Source organism: Phyllopteryx taeniolatus, chromosome 16 (assembly GCF_024500385.1).
Source record: "Phyllopteryx taeniolatus isolate TA_2022b chromosome 16, UOR_Ptae_1.2, whole genome shotgun sequence".
NCBI lineage: Eukaryota > Metazoa > Chordata > Actinopteri > Syngnathiformes > Syngnathidae > Phyllopteryx > Phyllopteryx taeniolatus.
Window position 1 is genome coordinate 12,938,154 of NC_084517.1, and position 20,321 is coordinate 12,958,474.

The 20,321-nt window shown below is 40.8% G+C and overlaps 2 protein-coding genes across 5 annotated transcripts; one reads left to right on the top strand and one right to left on the bottom strand.

The window, feature by feature from the left end:
- Positions 1-405: 405 nt before the first annotated feature.
- On the top strand, positions 406-5,600 carry c1qtnf6a (C1q and TNF related 6a). Its single transcript, XM_061748241.1, has 3 exons — positions 406-602; positions 3,817-4,007; positions 4,946-5,600. The coding sequence occupies exons 2-3, from the start codon at positions 3,827-3,829 to the stop codon at positions 5,491-5,493; spliced, it is 729 nt and encodes a 242-aa protein (XP_061604225.1). The 5' UTR covers positions 406-602; positions 3,817-3,826; the 3' UTR covers positions 5,494-5,600.
- Positions 5,601-6,785: 1,185 nt separating this feature from the next.
- Positions 6,786-17,550, bottom strand: chst12a (carbohydrate (chondroitin 4) sulfotransferase 12a). 4 transcript variants are annotated; one of them, XM_061748239.1, is made up of 6 exons: positions 17,409-17,550; positions 14,198-14,389; positions 13,702-14,114; positions 13,154-13,306; positions 11,414-11,593; positions 6,786-9,026 (listed from the first exon to the last, which is right to left on the bottom strand). In XM_061748239.1, exons 3-6 carry the CDS (start codon positions 14,077-14,079, stop codon positions 8,478-8,480), a joined length of 1,260 nt encoding a protein of 419 aa, XP_061604223.1. In that variant the 5' UTR covers positions 14,080-14,114; positions 14,198-14,389; positions 17,409-17,550; the 3' UTR covers positions 6,786-8,477. The 4 variants fall into 4 exon arrangements, with proteins under 4 accessions (XP_061604223.1, XP_061604224.1, XP_061604221.1 ...); XM_061748240.1 differs by having other exon boundaries at positions 13,702-13,848; positions 14,291-14,389; positions 17,409-17,547; XM_061748237.1 differs by having other exon boundaries at positions 13,702-14,389.
- Between the last annotated feature and the right edge of the window lie 2,771 nt (positions 17,551-20,321).

Sequence of the window (20,321 nt, forward strand, 5' to 3'; positions counted from 1 at the left end):
TAAAAAAAAAAAAAAGACTAGCTAACACAGCCTGGGTCAGGATCATTCAGGACGGACTTGAAACCTTCCAAATCTGCACCTGAGAACACAAAAATGTTTGTATGTGTGTATGCATGGATGTGTGTGTGCAACTGAAACTGGATGAAAATACAGTGGGGTATTGAGGAAAAAGTGTGGTGACCTAAACATTTGTACACAAGGACATGATTGTATTCCAAATACTGTATGTGCATAAGATTAAACTGAATTGGAACACTCAAAAGAGACCACAAATAGTAGTAGTATAATTAAAAAATAAAAAAAAATCAGCCGTATTTGTTGCTTTTTCAGGACTGGAAGCGTTTGCTTGCATTTTATGGGCGACCAGTAGATATTTGACTCTATGTTTTGCATACTATACTGTGATGAGGAGGGGGCAGGCCTTAGCTTTCCTCCCTAAATAAACAGATAGAGGATGGTGAAGTAGGCTGCAGGGATAAGCAAGAAGGAAACAAAAAAAAAAAAGTCTCTCTCTCACACACATATACAGTACAGAGAAGAAGGGTGGGCTTGACAATTTCCCTTCTTTGGCGGACTAAAGCGGCTGCAAAGACTTGACCAAGGTGAGATCCATTCCATCATAACTTGCAGTTGTGGATTGTTTACCAGGAAATTCTACATTTTGGGGGTACATAAAGTTTTCCCTGACTGTACCACACTAAAAATTCCTCAATGACAATTATATATGTACTTTATTTAACATTTTCATTGTAGTAAATGGGATGTGATCCAGTTTAAGACTATCATGAAAAATACTATACATTCAATACTAGATAATAGAACCCATATGTAGTTGTAAAATAAAACAGTTTGGAATGAAACCACACCAAGACATTTACATGCCTCCACAGGGCTGTGTGAACATACAAAAACAAACAAAACAAAAAAAACACTTCTTTATGTAGTTCAACACATGGTGTTCCTTTCAAAGGAAGAGAAAAGGCGTTATGTAACATCCTTGAACCAGTGAAGGCATCATGTCAAACACAGTCAAGGGTTCATTTGTGCTTTAGTGTGGAATGCTCAACAGAATGGGAAACAATGCAATATGCAGTAGGTCACACACATATGGGCGCACATACACGCACATTTTGTTGTACAGTAACGCTTTTGTCCACATCCTTCACACTGGGTCACAATGTGAAAGGGAGCATCGTCACACAAGTTGTGGTGCAGGATCGGTCTGCAGGAATGTTACATGCACAATGCTACTACACAAAAGAGTCATGCAAAATACACTCAAGTATAGCTACACAAAATACTGACCTATTTATCAAGCTCTATGTTCCCTGTGCATATCACAATGATTATTTCGTACGTTATACTGTATGAGTTGAAATTGTTGCATGCTGTTTCCTTGCACTTGCATTTGTTTTTAACAGCCCCATATAATGCAAGACACGGTGTCCCACTTATAGTTGGCTCATCACTCAGAAGCAGGCTTGGAGCCACATCTTTTCCTGTGAAACAGAACTCTGCTTGGCTGCCAGCTCTGCATTAAACAAACACTTTGGTTAGTCAACCAGCTAACGAGTGATGAATTACAGTCTGCAAGCAGGGTTCATTTTTGATTTATGATCCTACGGCAGGATTTGTCAAACTGCAATTAATTTGTTTTTGATTTCTTTGAGGATTTGTCCAAGAACAAGTTTTAAAGAGTAGAAACCCGTGTGACCCCCGGCCTGCACAGCTGCAAGGACATCTTTCTCCCTCATGCACTTTTTTTTTTCACAAAGCAGTAAAAATTCCACAGTGATTACACGGGCAGCTAACCGACGAATACGCTGCAAGGACTTCTCATGTTAGCTCTGCACCATGTCAGAATCCTGTTGCCTCTTGTTCTTGAGGAATTCCCGGTTTTATTGGGTTTGTGTCCAAGATCTCTTTTCCACCGGTGGGAACTTTATCAAGAAACATTGGCTGCAGCTCACACTTGACCATGTTAAGGATAAGTGGTACCCAAAATGGATAGATGGATAGTCAAATACATGAGTATGTTATGTACGTTATTACTAGTTGGGCAAAATGATGTACAGTACATAAGAAGTGAGATTACGATAAAACTGTAATGTGTTATACATGATTTGTGTTAATTTTGAGTTACTTTCATCAGAACAACTGCAGAATTCTCAATTATGACGTTGAAACTTTAGACCAGGGATGTCAAACACATTTTTGTCGCACGCCACATTGTAATTATGGTTTCCCTCAGAGAGCCGTGTAGACTGTGAAAGCATGTGAATGTATAATCGCCTCATCATATTACTACATATACAACAAATTGATAACTAACTAGTTTGAAATCAGAGGTCAAGGAAAATAGGTTGTTCATATAAACACAAATCAAAACTTGCTTTTGCTCCAATTTTCATGAGCCGAACCCAAAGATCCAAGACTTTTATGTGCACAAAAGGCCTATTTCTCCAAAATATTGTTCACAAATCTGTCTAAATCTGTGTATGTCAGCACTTCTCCTTTGCCAAGACAATCGATACTCATTGTAGAGGGGCCTTTTATTGTGAGCAGTCTAAGGCACACCTGTGCAATAATTATGCTGTCTAATTAGCGTCTTGATATGCCACATCTCTGAAGGTGGATGAATATCTTGGAAAAGGAGAAGTCCTCATTAACACAAACTTAGACAGTTTTGTGAACACTATTTTAAAGAAATAGGCCTTCCGTGTATGTAGAAAAAGTCTTTGTGTTCAGCTCATGAAAAATGGGAGCAAAAACTAAAATGTTGGGTTTATATTTTTGTTCAGTGTATTTAAAAAAAAAAAAGGCTTTGCTAACAAAAAAATGCTTGCAAAATCTCAACGTTATTAAAAGTGAAGAGAATTAGCATTTTAGTACAGATCTTAGCAACAAACACAAAAAAGACTTACATGATTTTCTTTTGATTTTCTCCAACTTCCTCTCACATTCCAAAAGCGTGCTTCTTAGGTTAATTGAAGAGTCTTAATTGTCCATAGGTGTGAAAGGAAAGTGAGTGTGAATGGTTGTTTGTCTGTTTGTGCCCTGCGATTGGGTGGTGACCAGTTCGGGGTGTACCACGCCACTTGCCCAAAGGCAGCTGGGATATGCTCCAGCTCATCCACTAATGAGGATAATAGAAAATAGATGGAATTAACAGAAACTCCAAAATACAGGGATAGGGAGCGAGCCCTGTCGCAAATAGCAAAATTCTGCAAGTAATTGCCTATAAATGCCACAAGATGGCGGCAAAGCATGTAATGAAGCTCCTCAACTCACTGCAACATAGTTCCTTGGCATCAAGAGGCCATAGGCTGGCTCCAAAGCAATACTTTCATATTAGACAGTGCTTTGGTCTGAACACCAAAATAGAGAATAGGTGAGTTACCCAGCAAACAACAGAGGATAGGGCAAAAACATTTTTTATCAGCAAATAGGTGAACTGCAAGAATATTCTGTGGTACCGGAGACTATCCCATCTCACTTTAGGTGAAAGGCCGGGGACACCCTGGACTGGTTCCCAGCTAATCACAAGACATATCTAGACAGACAGCCATTGAAAGTCTGCAGTTAACCTGACATGCATGTTTTTGGAATGTGGGAGGAAAACACAGCAGCCAGATAAAATCTGCGAAAGCATGGGGAGAATATGCAAACTCTACACCAGAAGGCCAGAGCAGAGATTTTAACCCCAAACATTAGAACGGCGAGGCAGGCATGCAAACCATTTGCTCACCGTGCTTTTCGCATTCATTCACCAATGTTCATTTTTGGAGTGCTCTCTGCCGTGTCGTCTGCTCATAGGTGCAGCACAATGTTGGGTGTCGTCCTCAGCCTGTCCTTTGTTCACCTGGTGACACAGGCGGCCCCTCCCAACGCCGCCCCTGTCCCCTGCAGGCGCTGCTGCGATGAGGACGGCGTAGCCCCGCCCCCGACAGGAGTGTACAACCGGGTGCCCGAGGTCCGCGCCTACATCAACATGACCATCCTTAAAGGTACTACATTCGTCCATCCTCGCTTCAACACATTATGTACATACTGAATGTTCCCATGATATTTATACATTAAGTCAAGCTCGCTCTGATGTCATCTTCGTAACGCTCATAACCACTAGGGGGCATATTTGTACAGTATCTGAGGATTGCTATAATATGCGCTGATGTATTAAACAGGACTGGTTGACAACTTCGACGAGACTGTAAGTTTTCAGTATTTATATATATATATATATATATATATATATATCATTATTTATACATTATAGTACTGTGGTACCTTAAGATACAAGTTTTTATTTGTTCCGTGACCACAATCCAAAAAAATGTATGTGTATTTTAATTAGGAAAAATAGCACTCCGTGGTATTAGAATTAAAAAAAAATACAGTAATGAAATAAAAAGAATTAAAAAGAATTGAAGTTTTTGTCACACTGCATCAATTGAATGGCCATTGAGCTGTTCTTTTTGGTGTGCCTGCAATGGCCACCGAGGGGCAGTATAAGACAGACATCTAACTCCTCACAGCTCATTAGTACGGCACTAATATTTGTCGTTCTTTGCAGAGAATAAAGAATATAAGACTGTTAGTACTGTTACATTGTCTGTCTGCAGACAAGATAGCGTGCCCTATGATTGGCTGGCGACCAGTCCAGGGTGTACCCCACCTCTCACCCAAAGTAGAATGATGGTCAAGTGGTTAGCGTTCTGCCTCACAGTTGAGTTCAGGGTTCAAATGTCAGCTCAGACCTTCCGGTGTGCAATTTGCATGTTCTTCACGGCTTGCGTGGGATTTGTTCTGGTACTGCAGCTTTCTCCCACATTCTAAAAAGACGTACGGATAAGCAGTACAGAAATTGGATTGTCCATTCACCGATGCTTTACACTAATTTGTGTGCTTCCAATGGTAATAAAAAAACATTTTTTATGTCATTCAGGTGACAAAGGAGACCGTGGTGAAAGAGGGACACCAGGTAAAATTGGACAGGAAGGCCCTCCAGGATCCATCGGGCCCATGGGCTCAAAAGGCTCAAAGGGCCAGGCCGGTATTTCTGGAGAACCCTGCAAAGTCCAGGATTCTGCTTTTTCCGTCGGTCGTCGCAAATCCCTTCACAGCCTGGAGGCCTACCAGCCGCTGATATTTGACACTGTTTTCGTAAACCTCGACAACCACTTCAACATGTTCAGCGGGAAATTCGTCTGCCACACGGCCGGGATCTATTTCTTCAACGTCAACATTCACACGTGGAACTTCAAGGAGACCTACCTGCACATCATGCGCAACGAAGCTGAGCAAGCGATAGTGTATGCCCAGCCCAGCGACCGCTCCATCATGCAGAGCCAGAGTCTGATGCTGGACTTGGGCCTCAAGGATGAGGTGTGGGTCCGCCTGTATAAGCGGGAAAGGGAGAATGCAATTTACAGCGATGATGTAGATATTTATATCACTTTCAATGGATACCTCATCAAAGCAAGCACAGAGTAAACAAAAAATGAAAGTTATTCTTTTGTTATTCACATAAAATAACACCTGCAAACAACATTGTATCCAGAAAATGCAAAATATTTTAATAAATGTTCTTTCATTTCAAACCCTGTGGGCTCTATGCTAACTATTTGTGTTCACCTTGCTTTCTTATTTTGAACCATTTTATCGACGTTCATGTAAATGTAATTAAACATTTTGAGGGTGGGGATTTTTGTGATTTTGTCATTTCCAACTTCAGCACTTTAAATATATCAGTAACACTGTCCACTCACATGTAGTTCCCAAGGGAAGTTAGGTTTGTAGTTACAGTATTTATACACAAGAACCAACAAGCAAAAAATGATCATCACTACTGTCTGACAGAGTTCATTGTCATCTGTGGGCCTCTTTGTAGCCGAACCAGATTTTCCTTCGCCCAAACACACCCCCACCCCACAAATGAGGCACAGGCTTCATACCTAGAATGACATGCAATAAGAAATGATGTCGAATTATATGGAATGATGTGGAGTGAAAATGAATTAAATAAGAGTAATAATCAATATTGAATTATACGGAATGTTGTGGATATGGAATAATATTGAGTGATATTGAATAATATGAAATAACATGGAATGATTATGTATAAACAATGATTAAAACTGAATCATTTGGAATGACATAAATGAGCTTAGTAGTTGGATGTTCAAATGAATTGAATTAGCCATGAAATGCGGAAATTGGAGGTTAATATGGGGGGGGAAAAAATCTGAATTTTGAGCATTTATTTCAAAAGGGGAATAGGTATAGTTCACATAACTTCTGTGGGAATTCTTGGAATGTTGAAAATCGTTCCCAAGGTGAAAGGAATTATATGAACATTTTGAATTTCGAATTGAAATGATATGAAACTGTTTTGTGAATTGTAAAAACTGTGGGAATTTCTGGAATGAGAGGGAAAAACCTCTGGAAAACGTGTGAATGCTTCCCCTATTCACACAATTAGCCACTACAGTCGCTAGAGGGCAGTGACCTCGAATTCATTCTACACATGAAAGCAAGGCCAACGATGCATGTCATGCAAATCCAATGACGACGACATTGAAAGTACTGTACAGTAGTTGACAATGAATTTACCACCGTACACTTATAACCATACCACAGCTTCAGGTACAGGTCAGTACTCACCTGAATGAAAGGAGAAACTGTTTCTGTTTCTAACCAAACACTTGTCTCCTGGAGTGGATTAGGATGGTGGTGGTGAATAAAGGACAAAGTGACATCTTGTGAGCAATTGACAAGCTACAGTGTTCATTTTTTTTTTTTTTTTAATGTCATCTTCAATAAAAATGCATTGGGGATAACCACACACTGTGCACTGTAAGAGACAAGAAAACTGAAACAACATCCCTTAAAAATAGCTTAGACGGCATTTGAAAAGAAAGGCGGTGTGTCTTATGACTTCTGAGGATAAAGTGGAATACAGTGTGTTCATGACACCATCAATAGTACAAAACACACACAGTAATCCTGTCTGAAGATAATGAGTTGCACATAACGATCCACTATGAAGGAACAGACCGAATCGTCACACAAGGTCCAAGACAATTAGACATCTCTGCTGAAGCTTTCCACTGACTCACATCGGGGTCATGAAAAAACAGACGAGGCCCAGAATACCAAACAGATGTGTGCATTCTGATCACTCTAAGAATTCCCTTTAGAAAAATAACTTTTTTTTTTTTTTTTTTTTTTTTGCTGTGTAAACATTTGCAACCAAAGGCACTATCTTGTTTCCCACGCATATCATCCGGGATGCTTCAAATACATGCTCAAGCCTTTAGAATTACCAACTCTGAGGTGTTCCAACTGTAGGTTTGGTTGCAGCCTTCAGGGTTGACACCACCACCACGTGAACTGTAAACACACGTGTGACAACAACAGGGCTGAGGTGACAAGTACTACCAGTAACTAAGAGAAAATGTTTTTAACTGTTACTGCATCAAGTTACATTTTAAAGAATGTTGCAAGTCCAGTTTAAGCCTCAAAAACAAGCCAAGACAAATCCTACTAACCAAATTTTCAGGTTTTCACTAGAGCTGTTGCACTTTTGATGATGCTACAACGCAGATTATATCATGCTTGAAAAGTGGCCGAAACAAGCAAACTGCAAAATGGCAGAAATGACTACATCGCATTACGTCGCATTTAAATAAAGTCTCCAAGCTGAAGGCTTATAAAATGGATCGTGATATTGCCCTACTTAATGTGAGCTCAAAAGATTGCTTGGTTGTTCCATCACCAATTAATACCATTCGTGCTTTCAAGGAAAACAGTGCACAATGTGAAATAAATAAGTGTAAAACTACCACTGTAGTGCAGCAGCATTAAAAATGTGTCTGACTGGCCAACTGGCAGCCTCCTGCTACAAAACCTGCACAAGTCAGTCACATGGTAACTGTGAGCGGCCAATCAGACGAGACATCAGAGCTGGAAATGTAACACGCTCGACGTGGGAACTTACAGAAGGTGAAAAACGGCGCAGACACCTTCTGCTAATCTTAACTGGCTCACACTCATCTGTGTGCTTTGTGTGATTGTAAAATCGTCAATGAATTGTCCATTCACCGATGCTTTAGCTGACTAATTTGTGTGCTTCCATAGCAGAGAGACCCAAATCAGAGTAAAACTTTGTTAAAGTTTTTTAAAGGCCCGGCAAAGTGAATTCAAAGATGTGTTTCTAAATACATAATACATGTTTGAAAATAATTGCAAAAACTGAGAACTACTGTACATAGCACTGAATTGTGGAGATTTAGCGAAAAAATGTTTTTCACCATTTTAGTTTTTCAGGTTTTTTTTGGTGGCCGTGGCTAAAATTCAAATTTGGCATTATGATTAACAAATCCCTTTTCTGTGGTGTGTTGAATTTAGAAGACATTTGTTTTCACTTTACAAAGACTTTAAATTCTAAACATCTTTAATCTTGTCACGTGTGAGAGTCACTCATTGAGGATGGAGTCGGGTCTATTGTAACCAAAAAGCCTGAAGTCGGGTTCATACAGTTTATAAAGTTCCCGCCGCACCTCCAGGGGCACCATGTTGAACCAGTCCGATTCCCAGTCGCCGGTCGTCAGGTTTCTGTGCGAGGTGGGAAACTCCACCACATTATCCACGCGCAGCAGGCGTAGTAAATGCTCAGCATCTTCCTCGGCCGTTTCCAAGTGGCCCACAAAGTCATACTGGATCTGGCACGGATGACAAAGGCGGTACACCTGCCGCCAGTGCTCATTAAAGGTACTGTCCTTCTCCGTCTGAGGATCCAGGAGATAATGGATGAAATGAGAGAAGGATGGGTGGACTCCCGTAGCAAATGCCTCGTCCACGGAGTCGGGGGGCGTCGGCTGGTTGGCGTAGCGCCGTAGCATGACCCGAGCAAAGCGGCGGTAGAAGTCCTCGTTGGGCAGCTCAAATTTATCCCGGTAGGCAGATATGAGACGCACAAAGGGGTCCCGCACAAAAAGGAACTTTGTGTACTTCTTAAGCTTGACCTTCAAAACAAAAGCAACACATCGCATTTGTTACCAGGCATTCAAACAATTCATGGAGACACAGAAAGTTCGTCAAAACTAGGAAGGAAACAACTTAGATGCTGAGAGATTGCTTTGATAAAGAATCTGTGATACAGTACATCCGAAAAACATTTACAGCGCTGGACTTTTTGCACATATTTCTATGTTACAGCCACATTCCAAAAGAGATTCAATTGACTTTTTCCTCAAAATTGTAAACACAACACACCCAGCCCATCCCAGACTTCAATCACATGGAACATCTCTGGAGAGATCTGAAAATTACTCTGCACCGTTGGTCCTCATACAGTCTGATGCAGTTTGAGAGATGCTGCAAAGAGGACTGGGCAAAAGTGCCCAAAGATACACGTGCCAAGCTTGTGGCATAATATTCAACGAGACTTGATGTGGTAATTGCTGCCAAAGGTGCATCAAAAAAAGTATTAAGCAAAGCCGGAAAATACTAAAACAGTGGCGCCTTGAGAAAGGAGTATAATCTGTTCTGTCACACTCGTAACTCAATTCATCTTTCCACGTTGAAATGAATAAAAACGCCATTAATGCTTCCCAGCCTCTCCCAAAAAACAACAAATTATTTTGTAATGTGTTTTAAGAAAATAACACGATAATATTTTACTTTATTTAAAAAAAACATATCAGAATAACATAATTAAATAGAATGTAAAGAATTAAACAGTTTGTACACCATGCAATGTAGCCCCAAAATGTAGAATTTCCTGGTAAACAATTCATGCCACCATTGTGGCTCCTTCATGTGTGTGCGAATTGGACACCGGCGGCAGTGTAATACAGTCATGCAGTCATAAACGAAGAGTTTCACAACTACTGCAAGTGACTCACTAAGCTGCAATAATATGCGTCATTTTTCGCAGAGGATAAAGAATATATGCCTGTGAGTATTGTTATATTGTCTGACCATATATGTTGTTCAAATAGATGTTGCTTAAAGTGTTACAAGACCTTTTTTCGTTAGCCCGTCTACGGTCTTTCAATGTGTAAGCATTAAGCAACCGGACTTTAAGGTTGAGTTATGTCGTTGTTTTAAATACACAACATGGAATTGTCTTTGTTTTGTATTTAGCTTGACAGTAAACTTTAACTGGGAGTGGCATTAAACAGCTTGAAAACTATTTTTTGAAGAGCTGTTCACTCTCTGCCAAACTTTTATTTGTCCATTTTAGACGACGTTCCTTGACATAAAATGTTGAAAAGGTAGCTGTAAATACTAATTGTGAATCTCAGTTATAAAAACCCCGAAGTAGGCCTTTCATAAACAGCTCTCCTAAAATTCAAGTGAATCTTGTCAGTACAGTCTGGGGCAGTCTACCCAGAAACCCTGACCAGACTTGTGTCAGTAGATCAACATTTGCATGACTGGCTGACTTATACTTGTTGTTATACACCCTGCTGTTATGTAAATAGAAAGCATCCATGATGTTTTTTTAAACTCCCCAAAAAATAAGAAGTAAAAAAGCGATGGCTTGACTTTTTAAAGACACACTCAGATGGGGAGCTGAACATCAAGACCACCACCCGACTGCAGTGTGCATTTTACGACGGATAGTTTTGCAAAATTTCACCAGTGACAACATGGCTTCATGGGTAACTTAATACTAGTGACTGGGGCAGTGCCGAAGGTCTTTACTACCTGGGCTTCGTCTTACCGTCCCCGCTGTCATCAGGTGCCGTGTTCGGCTATGACATTACGTCACCAAATATTCATTCATTCAAATTTGTCAGGCTTGTTAACATTACTCATCTCTGTGGTGTGCCGAATTTACATGCAATTTTTTGGGCCTGCTTAGTGCTACTTTAAGAGAGGTTAGAGGCGGGTTATACTCTGAACTTGTCGCCGGCCGATCGCAGGAAACGTATAGACAAATAACTCACTCACATTAACATCTATGGAAAATTCCTCAGTCCTCAGCTAACCCAAGATGCTTTTATTTGGAATGTGGGTGGAAGCTGGAGTACCTGGAGAAAACCCACACAAGCGCTGGGAGAACATTCAAATCCAAAAGTTCTGAAATACGAGTCTGACGTGCTCACTACTACTCTGACGTGCGGCCTCTTGTGGAACTGATTATTCCAAATAAAATGCACCTCAGTGGGAAATGTTGTATTGAAATCTGAACAAATTGGAGAGTGGTGGGCACCACGGATGAATTCAGAGATGGAAACAAGCCTGTAACTGATACCTCTGAATAGAATTTTTTCATCTTTTACAATACAATAAATTACTAATTTGTACAGAGCAATACTGGTTCGCATCATAAATAAAACACTGAAGTCCAAACTGAAAGCACAAAAAAAAAACAAAAGTAGAAAAAGGATTTTCAACAGACCTTCATAAGATGCCTCGCAAACTTGCCGTAGCGCTTCCAGAACTTGTTGAAAGTGAAGTGCATGCTGCTGTTGTGAGCAAGCTCCCTGGGGATGGCCATAGGGTCTCTTTGCGGAACGCCATCACGGAGCAGGCTCTCACTGAGAACGATCATGATCCGCTTCCAGTTACTGCACGCCACCTAAGGAGAATTGATAACGTAAAGGTTTAGCCTCAAGTTCGGGAAAATTATCACAGATAAAAAGATATGCTGCTACAGTGGTCCCTCGTTTTTCGCGGTTAATGACCAGAACCCCCCGCGAAAGGTGAAAAACCGCAAGTAGGATTTGCCCCCACCAAATTTTCATGTATGTGGGTACCAGAATGTTTAAAATATGTAAACCGTATTTATACTTTACATATTTGAGTCAAAAATTACAACAGTAGACGTATTTACTTAAATCTTGAATTATAAAACCTTATACAGTAATTAAAATTCATCAACATTGCCTTCTAAGAGAGGCGAAGAGGCTTGCGTTGGTGGCGGAGGAGAGGCTCTCACTTGACTCGTAGAGGCTTTAGGTTCACTCGGAGACTCTTCTGCTGGAGGCGCTGATGGTGTAGCTGGGGTTTTACCTTGGAGGGAAACATGGTGATGGGTAGTTGTTGTCTTTGTTTGTTCTTTTGCTTCAAAATTCCCCTGTACAAGGACATAACCCCCGTCTCTTATTACGCGGAGTTACCACACGTTTCGCTTCCTTATTGAAGCACTCTTGCGGATGTTTGCTTCCTCTTTCTTGATGTACCGCACTGTAGATTCATTCACGCCATAATGGCGTGGCACAGATGCATAACTTCTGCCCTCTTTGATCATATCTAAAAGTTTCACTTTTTCGCTGATGGTCATCATTTTCTTCTTCCTCTTGGGTGCCCCAGAGGAAGCTTTCGCAGGGGCACAGCGCTTAGGCGGCATTGTAAGGGCTTAACTAATCAAAAAAGGTTATCGCTTAAAACAAAAAAAGTTATCACGAACACAACACTAAGATACAGTATGCGAGACAGTCAACAGCGTGGACGAGACAGGTGAGACACAACAAACGAAGATGTGGGTGAGGCTGCGATGATGCGCAGCCAATCAGGTCACAGGATAAATCCACTCGGGCTCTCATTGGTCGATGTCATGCCGGGAACCAATCACGCGCCTTGTATGTGCCTGTGGCATGTACCTTACAATACAGGCATGTACAAAGCCTCTGAGTCCACTCATCTCTTTGTTTGGCATGCAGGGAAACCTTCTCTCTCATGCATCAACATGAAACAACGCGTCTTTTCGCAATATGGCTGCTGATATGGCTGTATTTTTTCATTTTTATTTTTTGATGAATTTTTTTTTTTTAATGAATATTTTGGAAAAACCCGCGAAACACTGAAGCCGCAAAATGTGAAGCGCGAAGTGGCGAGGGAACACTGTATATGTGAAAATAATGGCATTTGTGTGTGTTTTGTCCAAAGACAAATGACAGTGGAACCTCCAAAGTCAAAAACAAACCATTATAGGGTTAATAAAATGTAATGTTGAGGTGAATGTTGAACTCTCATATGAGACTTGCTGATGCTTCACCTGACATCACACACAATGACTGCTTCAACACCATATTATTACAGAAAATGATGGTTAAATTCCAAATTGAGCCATTTTTGGACCGTTAAACTTCGGAGGTTCCAATGTATACCCGAATGAAAAATGCAGAAGATTGTGTACCTTCGGAACGTAGCAGTAGATAATACCATGCCTGTCATCAACTATCAGATGATCCAGCTCCTTGTTGGGAATGTCGTCAAATGAACGGTTTTTGCCAGGAAATGCCAGGCTGTCATTGGCACAGAGATCCTTAAGTAACTTCTGCCGGTTCTCCTGTTGATTTCATTTAGAAGGCAAATGATAGTATCATCAGTAAATAAAATGATGAGCCCAGTTTTTAGCCAACACCTTATAGCAGACCTAATACAATGAGAAAAAGACATGAAAGATGGTAGGACCAAGATGCCAGAACTACTGTTACGTAATGTGACAATAAAACACATCCCTTACCAGTTCTTCAAAGATACTCACCTGTACAACTATATATGAGACAAGACCTACAGCTGGAGGGTGTGCGGCTACTTTAATCAGAAAAAAACATTTTGTGGGGTAAAAAACCTGACACCTTATTTTATACTATTATGTATTACAGCTACAATGAGACTGAATCCATAAATTAAGACTCATAAATAATTCCTTTACTAGTCAAGTAGCAACTACGCCTTCACCTGTCTCTGGCGGAGCTCTGCTGCCACTGGAGTCAAATGAATCTTCCACTCCTGCCTCGGTATATATCGCTCTTCCGCCTTCTCTGATTGGTTACTTGTTTCAGCTGGCACAGGGTCTGTGGGTTCGCCAGTCCCAGGCTCTAAGAACTGGTTGACAAAGGCATCGATGTCAGAGAGGAAGGACGGGGTTCGGGTGGTCTGAGGCTGCTGCGGTTGTTGCTGCTGTTGGGCAGGATTTGGAATCTTGGGCCCCGGTGAGACAGGGGTGAGCAAAAACTGATGAGATGCTCCAACTTCCTCCCAGTACAGGATGATCAGAAGAATCATGAAGGCGGAGCCCAGGACGACAAAAATGTGAAACATCCTGTTTGTTCCCATCCTGAGAATGCGGTGTGCCAGATGTGCTTTCCCTGCTACAGGATGATCGATAGCGATCTCCTTTTACTTTGAAGAGCCTCGTTATTGCATCACCATGGCAACAGATTGAAATAGTTACCTGGCTCTTTTATAGGGTCACCAAGGCAACAGATCTTAGTTACAGAGCTCTCGCTACAGGGTCACCATGGCAACAGTCAAGGTCCTCTCTCACCATAGGCGGCAGCGATAACGGAGCCGGCGCTTATCATGTTGCCGTGCAGGACGCATCCACGGATGAAATTCTCACCTCCGCTCCATGTGGCCACCTCACCTTCAAAGAGACAACACACACAGCAATATGAGGGCGACGCATCCATGGAGCCGCCACTACATTTTAAATCCAACACATAAGCGTGACACTTAAGATTTACCATCAAAACGCTACCAAGTGATGAATTCCTGGTGTTTTCATTGCACAGATTCAAAGAGAAACAGCAGGAAATTGTTCATTTGGCGCATTACAAAGAACACTAAAATTTGACCTACCTCCCACATTCAGCTAGAAAAAAAATTATTTCAAAAAAATAATAATGCAAAAATTTTTTTTAAAACACATACTAGTGAAGGGAAGTGCTGCACACCATACACATTCCAGGCTCTTAGGATTTCCCTGCAGCAATAGTAGGTCCACCCAGGTTTAGGAAAAATATATATATTGTTTTTTAAAATATAGGTCCAACTAAGAACTGCAGCTTTACTACATCTGTGCTGTGGTGAGCTGAGAGATTTGGATTGGATTGTGGGTCTGTTCAGTTAGATCCCATTCTGCAGACTGTCCTCCTCTTCATGTGCAGTGTATCAGCAGTAATAGTCACAGAGCGTTTTCCACTCAGACATCCTTCTAAATTTGGAGCTCCCGTGCAACAGTTGTCACTTTATTTCCTGTACCCTAAAGCTATGAGGGCTGCTTTGGCCTGGAAATTCATCACATCGCTTCTCTTCTCATGCTTCACTATATGCGACACCACATCCGACACATCAGGAGCTGCAAATATGAATGCCTTTCTCATTGTTCTACCTCAACTGGATTTCTAATTTTACTCTAAGCCAAAAGGTGGACGTGCAAAACTGTTGCAGGGAGGAGGATGCTCTGTGCCCAGTAACCTAATCCCACTGGAAAGCTCAAGACTAGTGACTTTACAACTTGTTTTGAAAGCTAATCCAGCACCAGTCTGTACTTCACTATTTCCATTTCGTACTACAGTACTTCATAAAATCAATCGACATATATATTGGGACACCTGGCCATTACACCTACAAGAAAATACAGAGTTGCTTCCACTCTTCTGTGACGTTTGGAGTGGGTTTGTGGGAACTTTGGATCACTGGTGAGGTTACCAGTCACTGATGTGGAACCTGAGAGAGGGCCTGGCTCACAATCTCAGCTCATTCCAAAAGCATTTGAGGAGGATGTGGGACAAGGCTCTCACATTCTTCCATACTAAACTCATCCAGGTGCACTTTAAATTTACCCTGTACCATTTGAATAATATATTGTGCAATAGTTTGAACTCAGTTGCAAAGCTCCATTCTCATAAACGCTTACTACATATTGCTGGAGTAAATTTTCTATGCAGGAGTTTAGAGATGCGACAATGAATGGAATAATAACAACTGCTAAATAGCTGACTATTTTAATGACCAGTTACTGTATGTCAGTTTGAACACTTAAAAGGAAAACAACAAAATATGATGTACAGTAGTATATTTTTCAGTCCTTCTTCTGTTCTGTGGACAGATCCAGTTTGTGATTGTGTAAAAGTGTAGTCCAACTAAATTTTGCTTCTTTTAAACCACATAACCTTCCTGAGTATCGATTGATGACCATTTTCTTTCCACAACTGCCACTCTACTATTTTCTGAGGACCATCCATCCATCCATTCATTCATTTTCTAGAGCACGTCCTTGCCCTCAATAGTGAACGCGAGAGAACTGGAGATGTAAGAGGCAGATGACTTCGTGTAAGAGGCAGCACAATCGCAGACCAAACCAGACACACAACATTTCACGTTCACACCTACGGACAATTTAGAGCAGTGCTTCGCAACTGTTGTCACCCTGGGGCTTGCGTTTTCCTATTGTCACCAAGTTGTGACCCATTTTTACATAAGTGAATAACAATAAAGAACATGAATTGTTCAAAACTTATGTATATCATACTTTTAAACATAAAACATGCTTGTTTTATAGATGGATAGATGGACATGCTTACATGTTCAAAGTGCCTTTGAGCACCTTATTAAGAAACTGATTTACAAAATTAAAAAATACAGACATGAAGAAAATGATAACTGCACAAAATATGGCCACAAAATTTCACTTATCTTGACATTCATCCCGTCTTTTTCGGGAAAATAATGCTATTTTCCAAATAAAAGTCCGACCTGGTATACACTGAATATTTTGGTCAGTTTTTTTGCATATATACATAATTTATAAGTAAATCGGGCGTGCGCCGTAATCTTATCACTAATTTACACTAACACAGTAGTAAATGTCATAATAACGTCATCTATTTGTATTAAAAACACAAACTAATCCAATGAAAACACACAACCCCCCCCCCCAGTAATTTTTTACTACCTGTTCGCGATCCACGGCCCACTTTTGTGTCCCGACATAATAGTTGAGTACCCAATGTTTTGAATGTGGGAGGAGGGCTTCATACCTGGAGAAAACCAGTTAGAACTCTGCGCCCATATGGACGAATATTTACCTTGTTGACTCCATGACAACAAAAATGAAGGCAGTTCTCGCTTTCTGACGGGAACGATCGTCTTGCCTAAATGACTTGGCTTAAAATGGGACTTTTAAGGGAAACTGCAGGCAGTTTCAAACTAGTTTTGAAGGTCTTTGTCTCGCTTTAGCACCGCCTCAACAAAACGGCGAAGGGGGCGAGTGTGCAAGCCTCACAGCCGCACAGCCGCACAGGTTCAGCCGAACAGACATGAGCTCCCCTTACGCGCCGCCGCCGTCGTCGTCCTGTCAGCGGATGCAGAATATCCACAATTATAGCATTTGACCGAGGGGTAGAGCCCGGGGAGAACCGGTGGTCCTCTCGCACATGAGCATCATCTCGTGGAAAGAGCTCATCTCATCTCGCGTGGAGCTGCTCGCCCAAATTCTGGAGGTAATAATTCGAGGTAGCCGACGAAAACAGTGTTTTTTTTCCCACGCTATCGCCCTGTCTTGCTAGATTTCATGCCAAAGTAGTCTCCAGCATTCAACAAATGTACCCGGCGTTTCTTCCACGATTTGGCGACGCTAATATGAAATTAAAGCATGTTACCTTTTGTTGGGGGGTGGGGGGTTGGGGGGCGCTGCCTGCCCCGCGTCAGCTGAGCTCGCCAGCCGGGATGCCAGCAGGTCTTCGATGCGCCCAAGGTTGCCTTCCTCCCGAGATCAAGCGAGATTTCTCAGAGTATCGCGATAGTTTGCCTCTTTACAATTCTGCTTTTCTGGGTCATTTCCATCAAAACATGCTTGTTCTCGCTGCGCAACAGGAAAACAAAAATGACGACATAATTGGATGTGTACATTTTTATTTGCATAAGGTTAACTCGGAGATGTCGTCAATCTTCAGAGAGTCACGTACACTAAATGGAAGGAAAAAGGGGGAAACTTCACCTTGTGTTCAATAAAATACGAAAGCCAATCAAATATACAGTGGGTCAACATACAGTATAAGCCCAAACTAACCAGTCCATTTTTAACAGCCCTTGGCATACAAACAATTACATTTGACACAGCCCGTGTGTCAAGTATTATACACGCCCCTGACAAATAATAGGATAATCAGTTTGGTGATACACTGGTGACAAAGCAAATATTTATTTAATATAGAAAATGTGACAAATTTACATTAAACATTAAATATTTAAAATAAAACGTGTAAATGTATCCATGCAAATGAATGAATTCATTTTAAATTAAAAAAGCACGTGATATATAAAGTGATATCTAGGAAGATTTGAATTTACAAATTTAAATGGAAAAAACTTGTTGTTAATTACTGTTAATGACATATTCCAAAATGGAATAAATAAATTTAATCCTCAAAATTCTACACACAACACCTCACAATGAAAATGCTTTCAAATATAAAAAAAAACAACAACAACTAAGAAATCACATGGACATTAAGTATTCACAGTACCGTTGATACACCTTGGATAGCAATGGCAGCCTGGAGTCTTTTGAAATATTTTGTCACAAGCTTGTCACAACTATTTCTGGGTAGTTTGGCTCATTCCTTTTTGAAGAACTCCAATAAATCTCTAGAAACATCTCGAGGATCAACGGAAACAGAACGCAACAAAGCTCAGTTTTGAGCGTCATGACAAAGGTGTGAATGCGTACTGGAACATGTGATTTCTTAGTTTGTTTTTATTTTATTATTTTTTTTATTGCAATAACTGGTTTAAAAATTAAGTAAATAAAAACTTTTTTTTTTTTAACTTTTTTTCAAGTGTCAAGCGCTGCGAATACTTTCAAGATAAACTCTATATTGCGTGCACGCACACGCACACAGACAAAGTCGTAAAGCACAGAAATATTGTCACGCTATTTAGTATTTACTCCCATGAGTGTAGAACCATGGGAAATGTTCCAATAGGTTATGATTACTATGGCTGAACACATTAATAAATGACATGCAAAATTAACCCTCTGCATTGGTTGCAGGGAAAGTAGCTCGTAAAATATGCATTATAAATGATTTAAGCCAAATTCATAATTTTTTTTCTGCTGCCCGTCCTTGTAGATGAGATTATCAACTCTAAATCCTCTTGCGGCCCATTAAAATAAACAAAAAAAAAAATACATATTTTAGTCCTTATTCAGAAAGAAACTGAGATTTACTTTGGATGGAAGTTGCTGCTATATCACTGAAAAGAATAATATGTAAATAAAGATGTACATGCGTTGTGTTGATGTTTGCAAAACGTGAACCATATCTACAGTATGTTCATCTTGAAGTTAAATCAATATATTCTTTTTTGCTACTAAAACAGGTGACGTCACGTGTTTACAAACCCCAGAGAAGACAGTTGGTTTGAAAGAAGAGGGAGGCCATCTGCATCAAGGTTGAAAAACCATCTCCAAAAAGAGGCGGGGGATTATGACACCGTCTATCTCCCAAATGTAATGCTGTCCTTTCATCCCTTCCAAAGAAAGTCAATAATTTACAAATGCCTCTTACAAATAACAAACAAACAACAGAGACACTTTTGGCCTTCAGTTACCACCACAGCAATTGTTATAATTGAACGCAATATTAACCAGGGTGATTCCACCCAAACGACTGCCACCGCTTGCGTAGGCCTCTCTCCAATGTATCTTAACGACTGACGTTTCGCATACCAAAAGAGTGAAAACCTTCTTGGTTGGGGCATGCCTCCAATTTAGAAGATAAATACTTGGTATTCCACAGGCTAGAGCTGTTCTATCTAGCCTTGGTGCATGAACTGATGAAGCCTGTTTGATGAAAGGGAAACCATCCTAAAATCCAGTTAAGATCGATGCAGTGCCCTCGGAATACAATGACGTGGATGAAAGAGGACATTCACAGGCATGTGGGGTGATGGGATTTCCATCCTGAGAACAAAAATCCTCTCACTCGGTGTGCTTGCTGCTGGGACAGCCAGGTAACAGTTGCAAGCCAAACCTGTCCTCATTCTTGGCCTACGAAAGGAGTGCGCACTGCAAATAATCACAGACCTCGTCGTGTGCAATGGAATACTGTAATTCCCCACTCCCTTTCCACTTTGATAGTGCGGGCTTAAAGCAATTTTAAAATCCTGCTTGAGCCTCACTTTTTTTTCCACCTTAAATGGTTCTCCCTCACTTACATCAGCTGCCATTCACAAATACAGACAGAAAACTATTTAAATCAGTTAAGGCGATTCAACGGAATAGTCAATGTCACGCTCTAAATGTCACTGGGTGTAGTGAAATCGACAAATCAACTCATCTACAATATGTAGTACAACCGCTAGTTTTCTATTAGCCAGGGCTTTGGTGGCATCTTTACAGAAAGCGTAAAAAAAAAAAAAAAAAATACAACAGAAAAACAAAAATATTTCCATGACGAGCTCGACTGGTTACCACATCTGCCTCAGGGTTCTGATAATTCGGGTTCAAATCCGGCCTCGCCTGTGTGGAGTTTGCATGTTCTCCCTATGCCTGCATGGGTTTTCTCCAG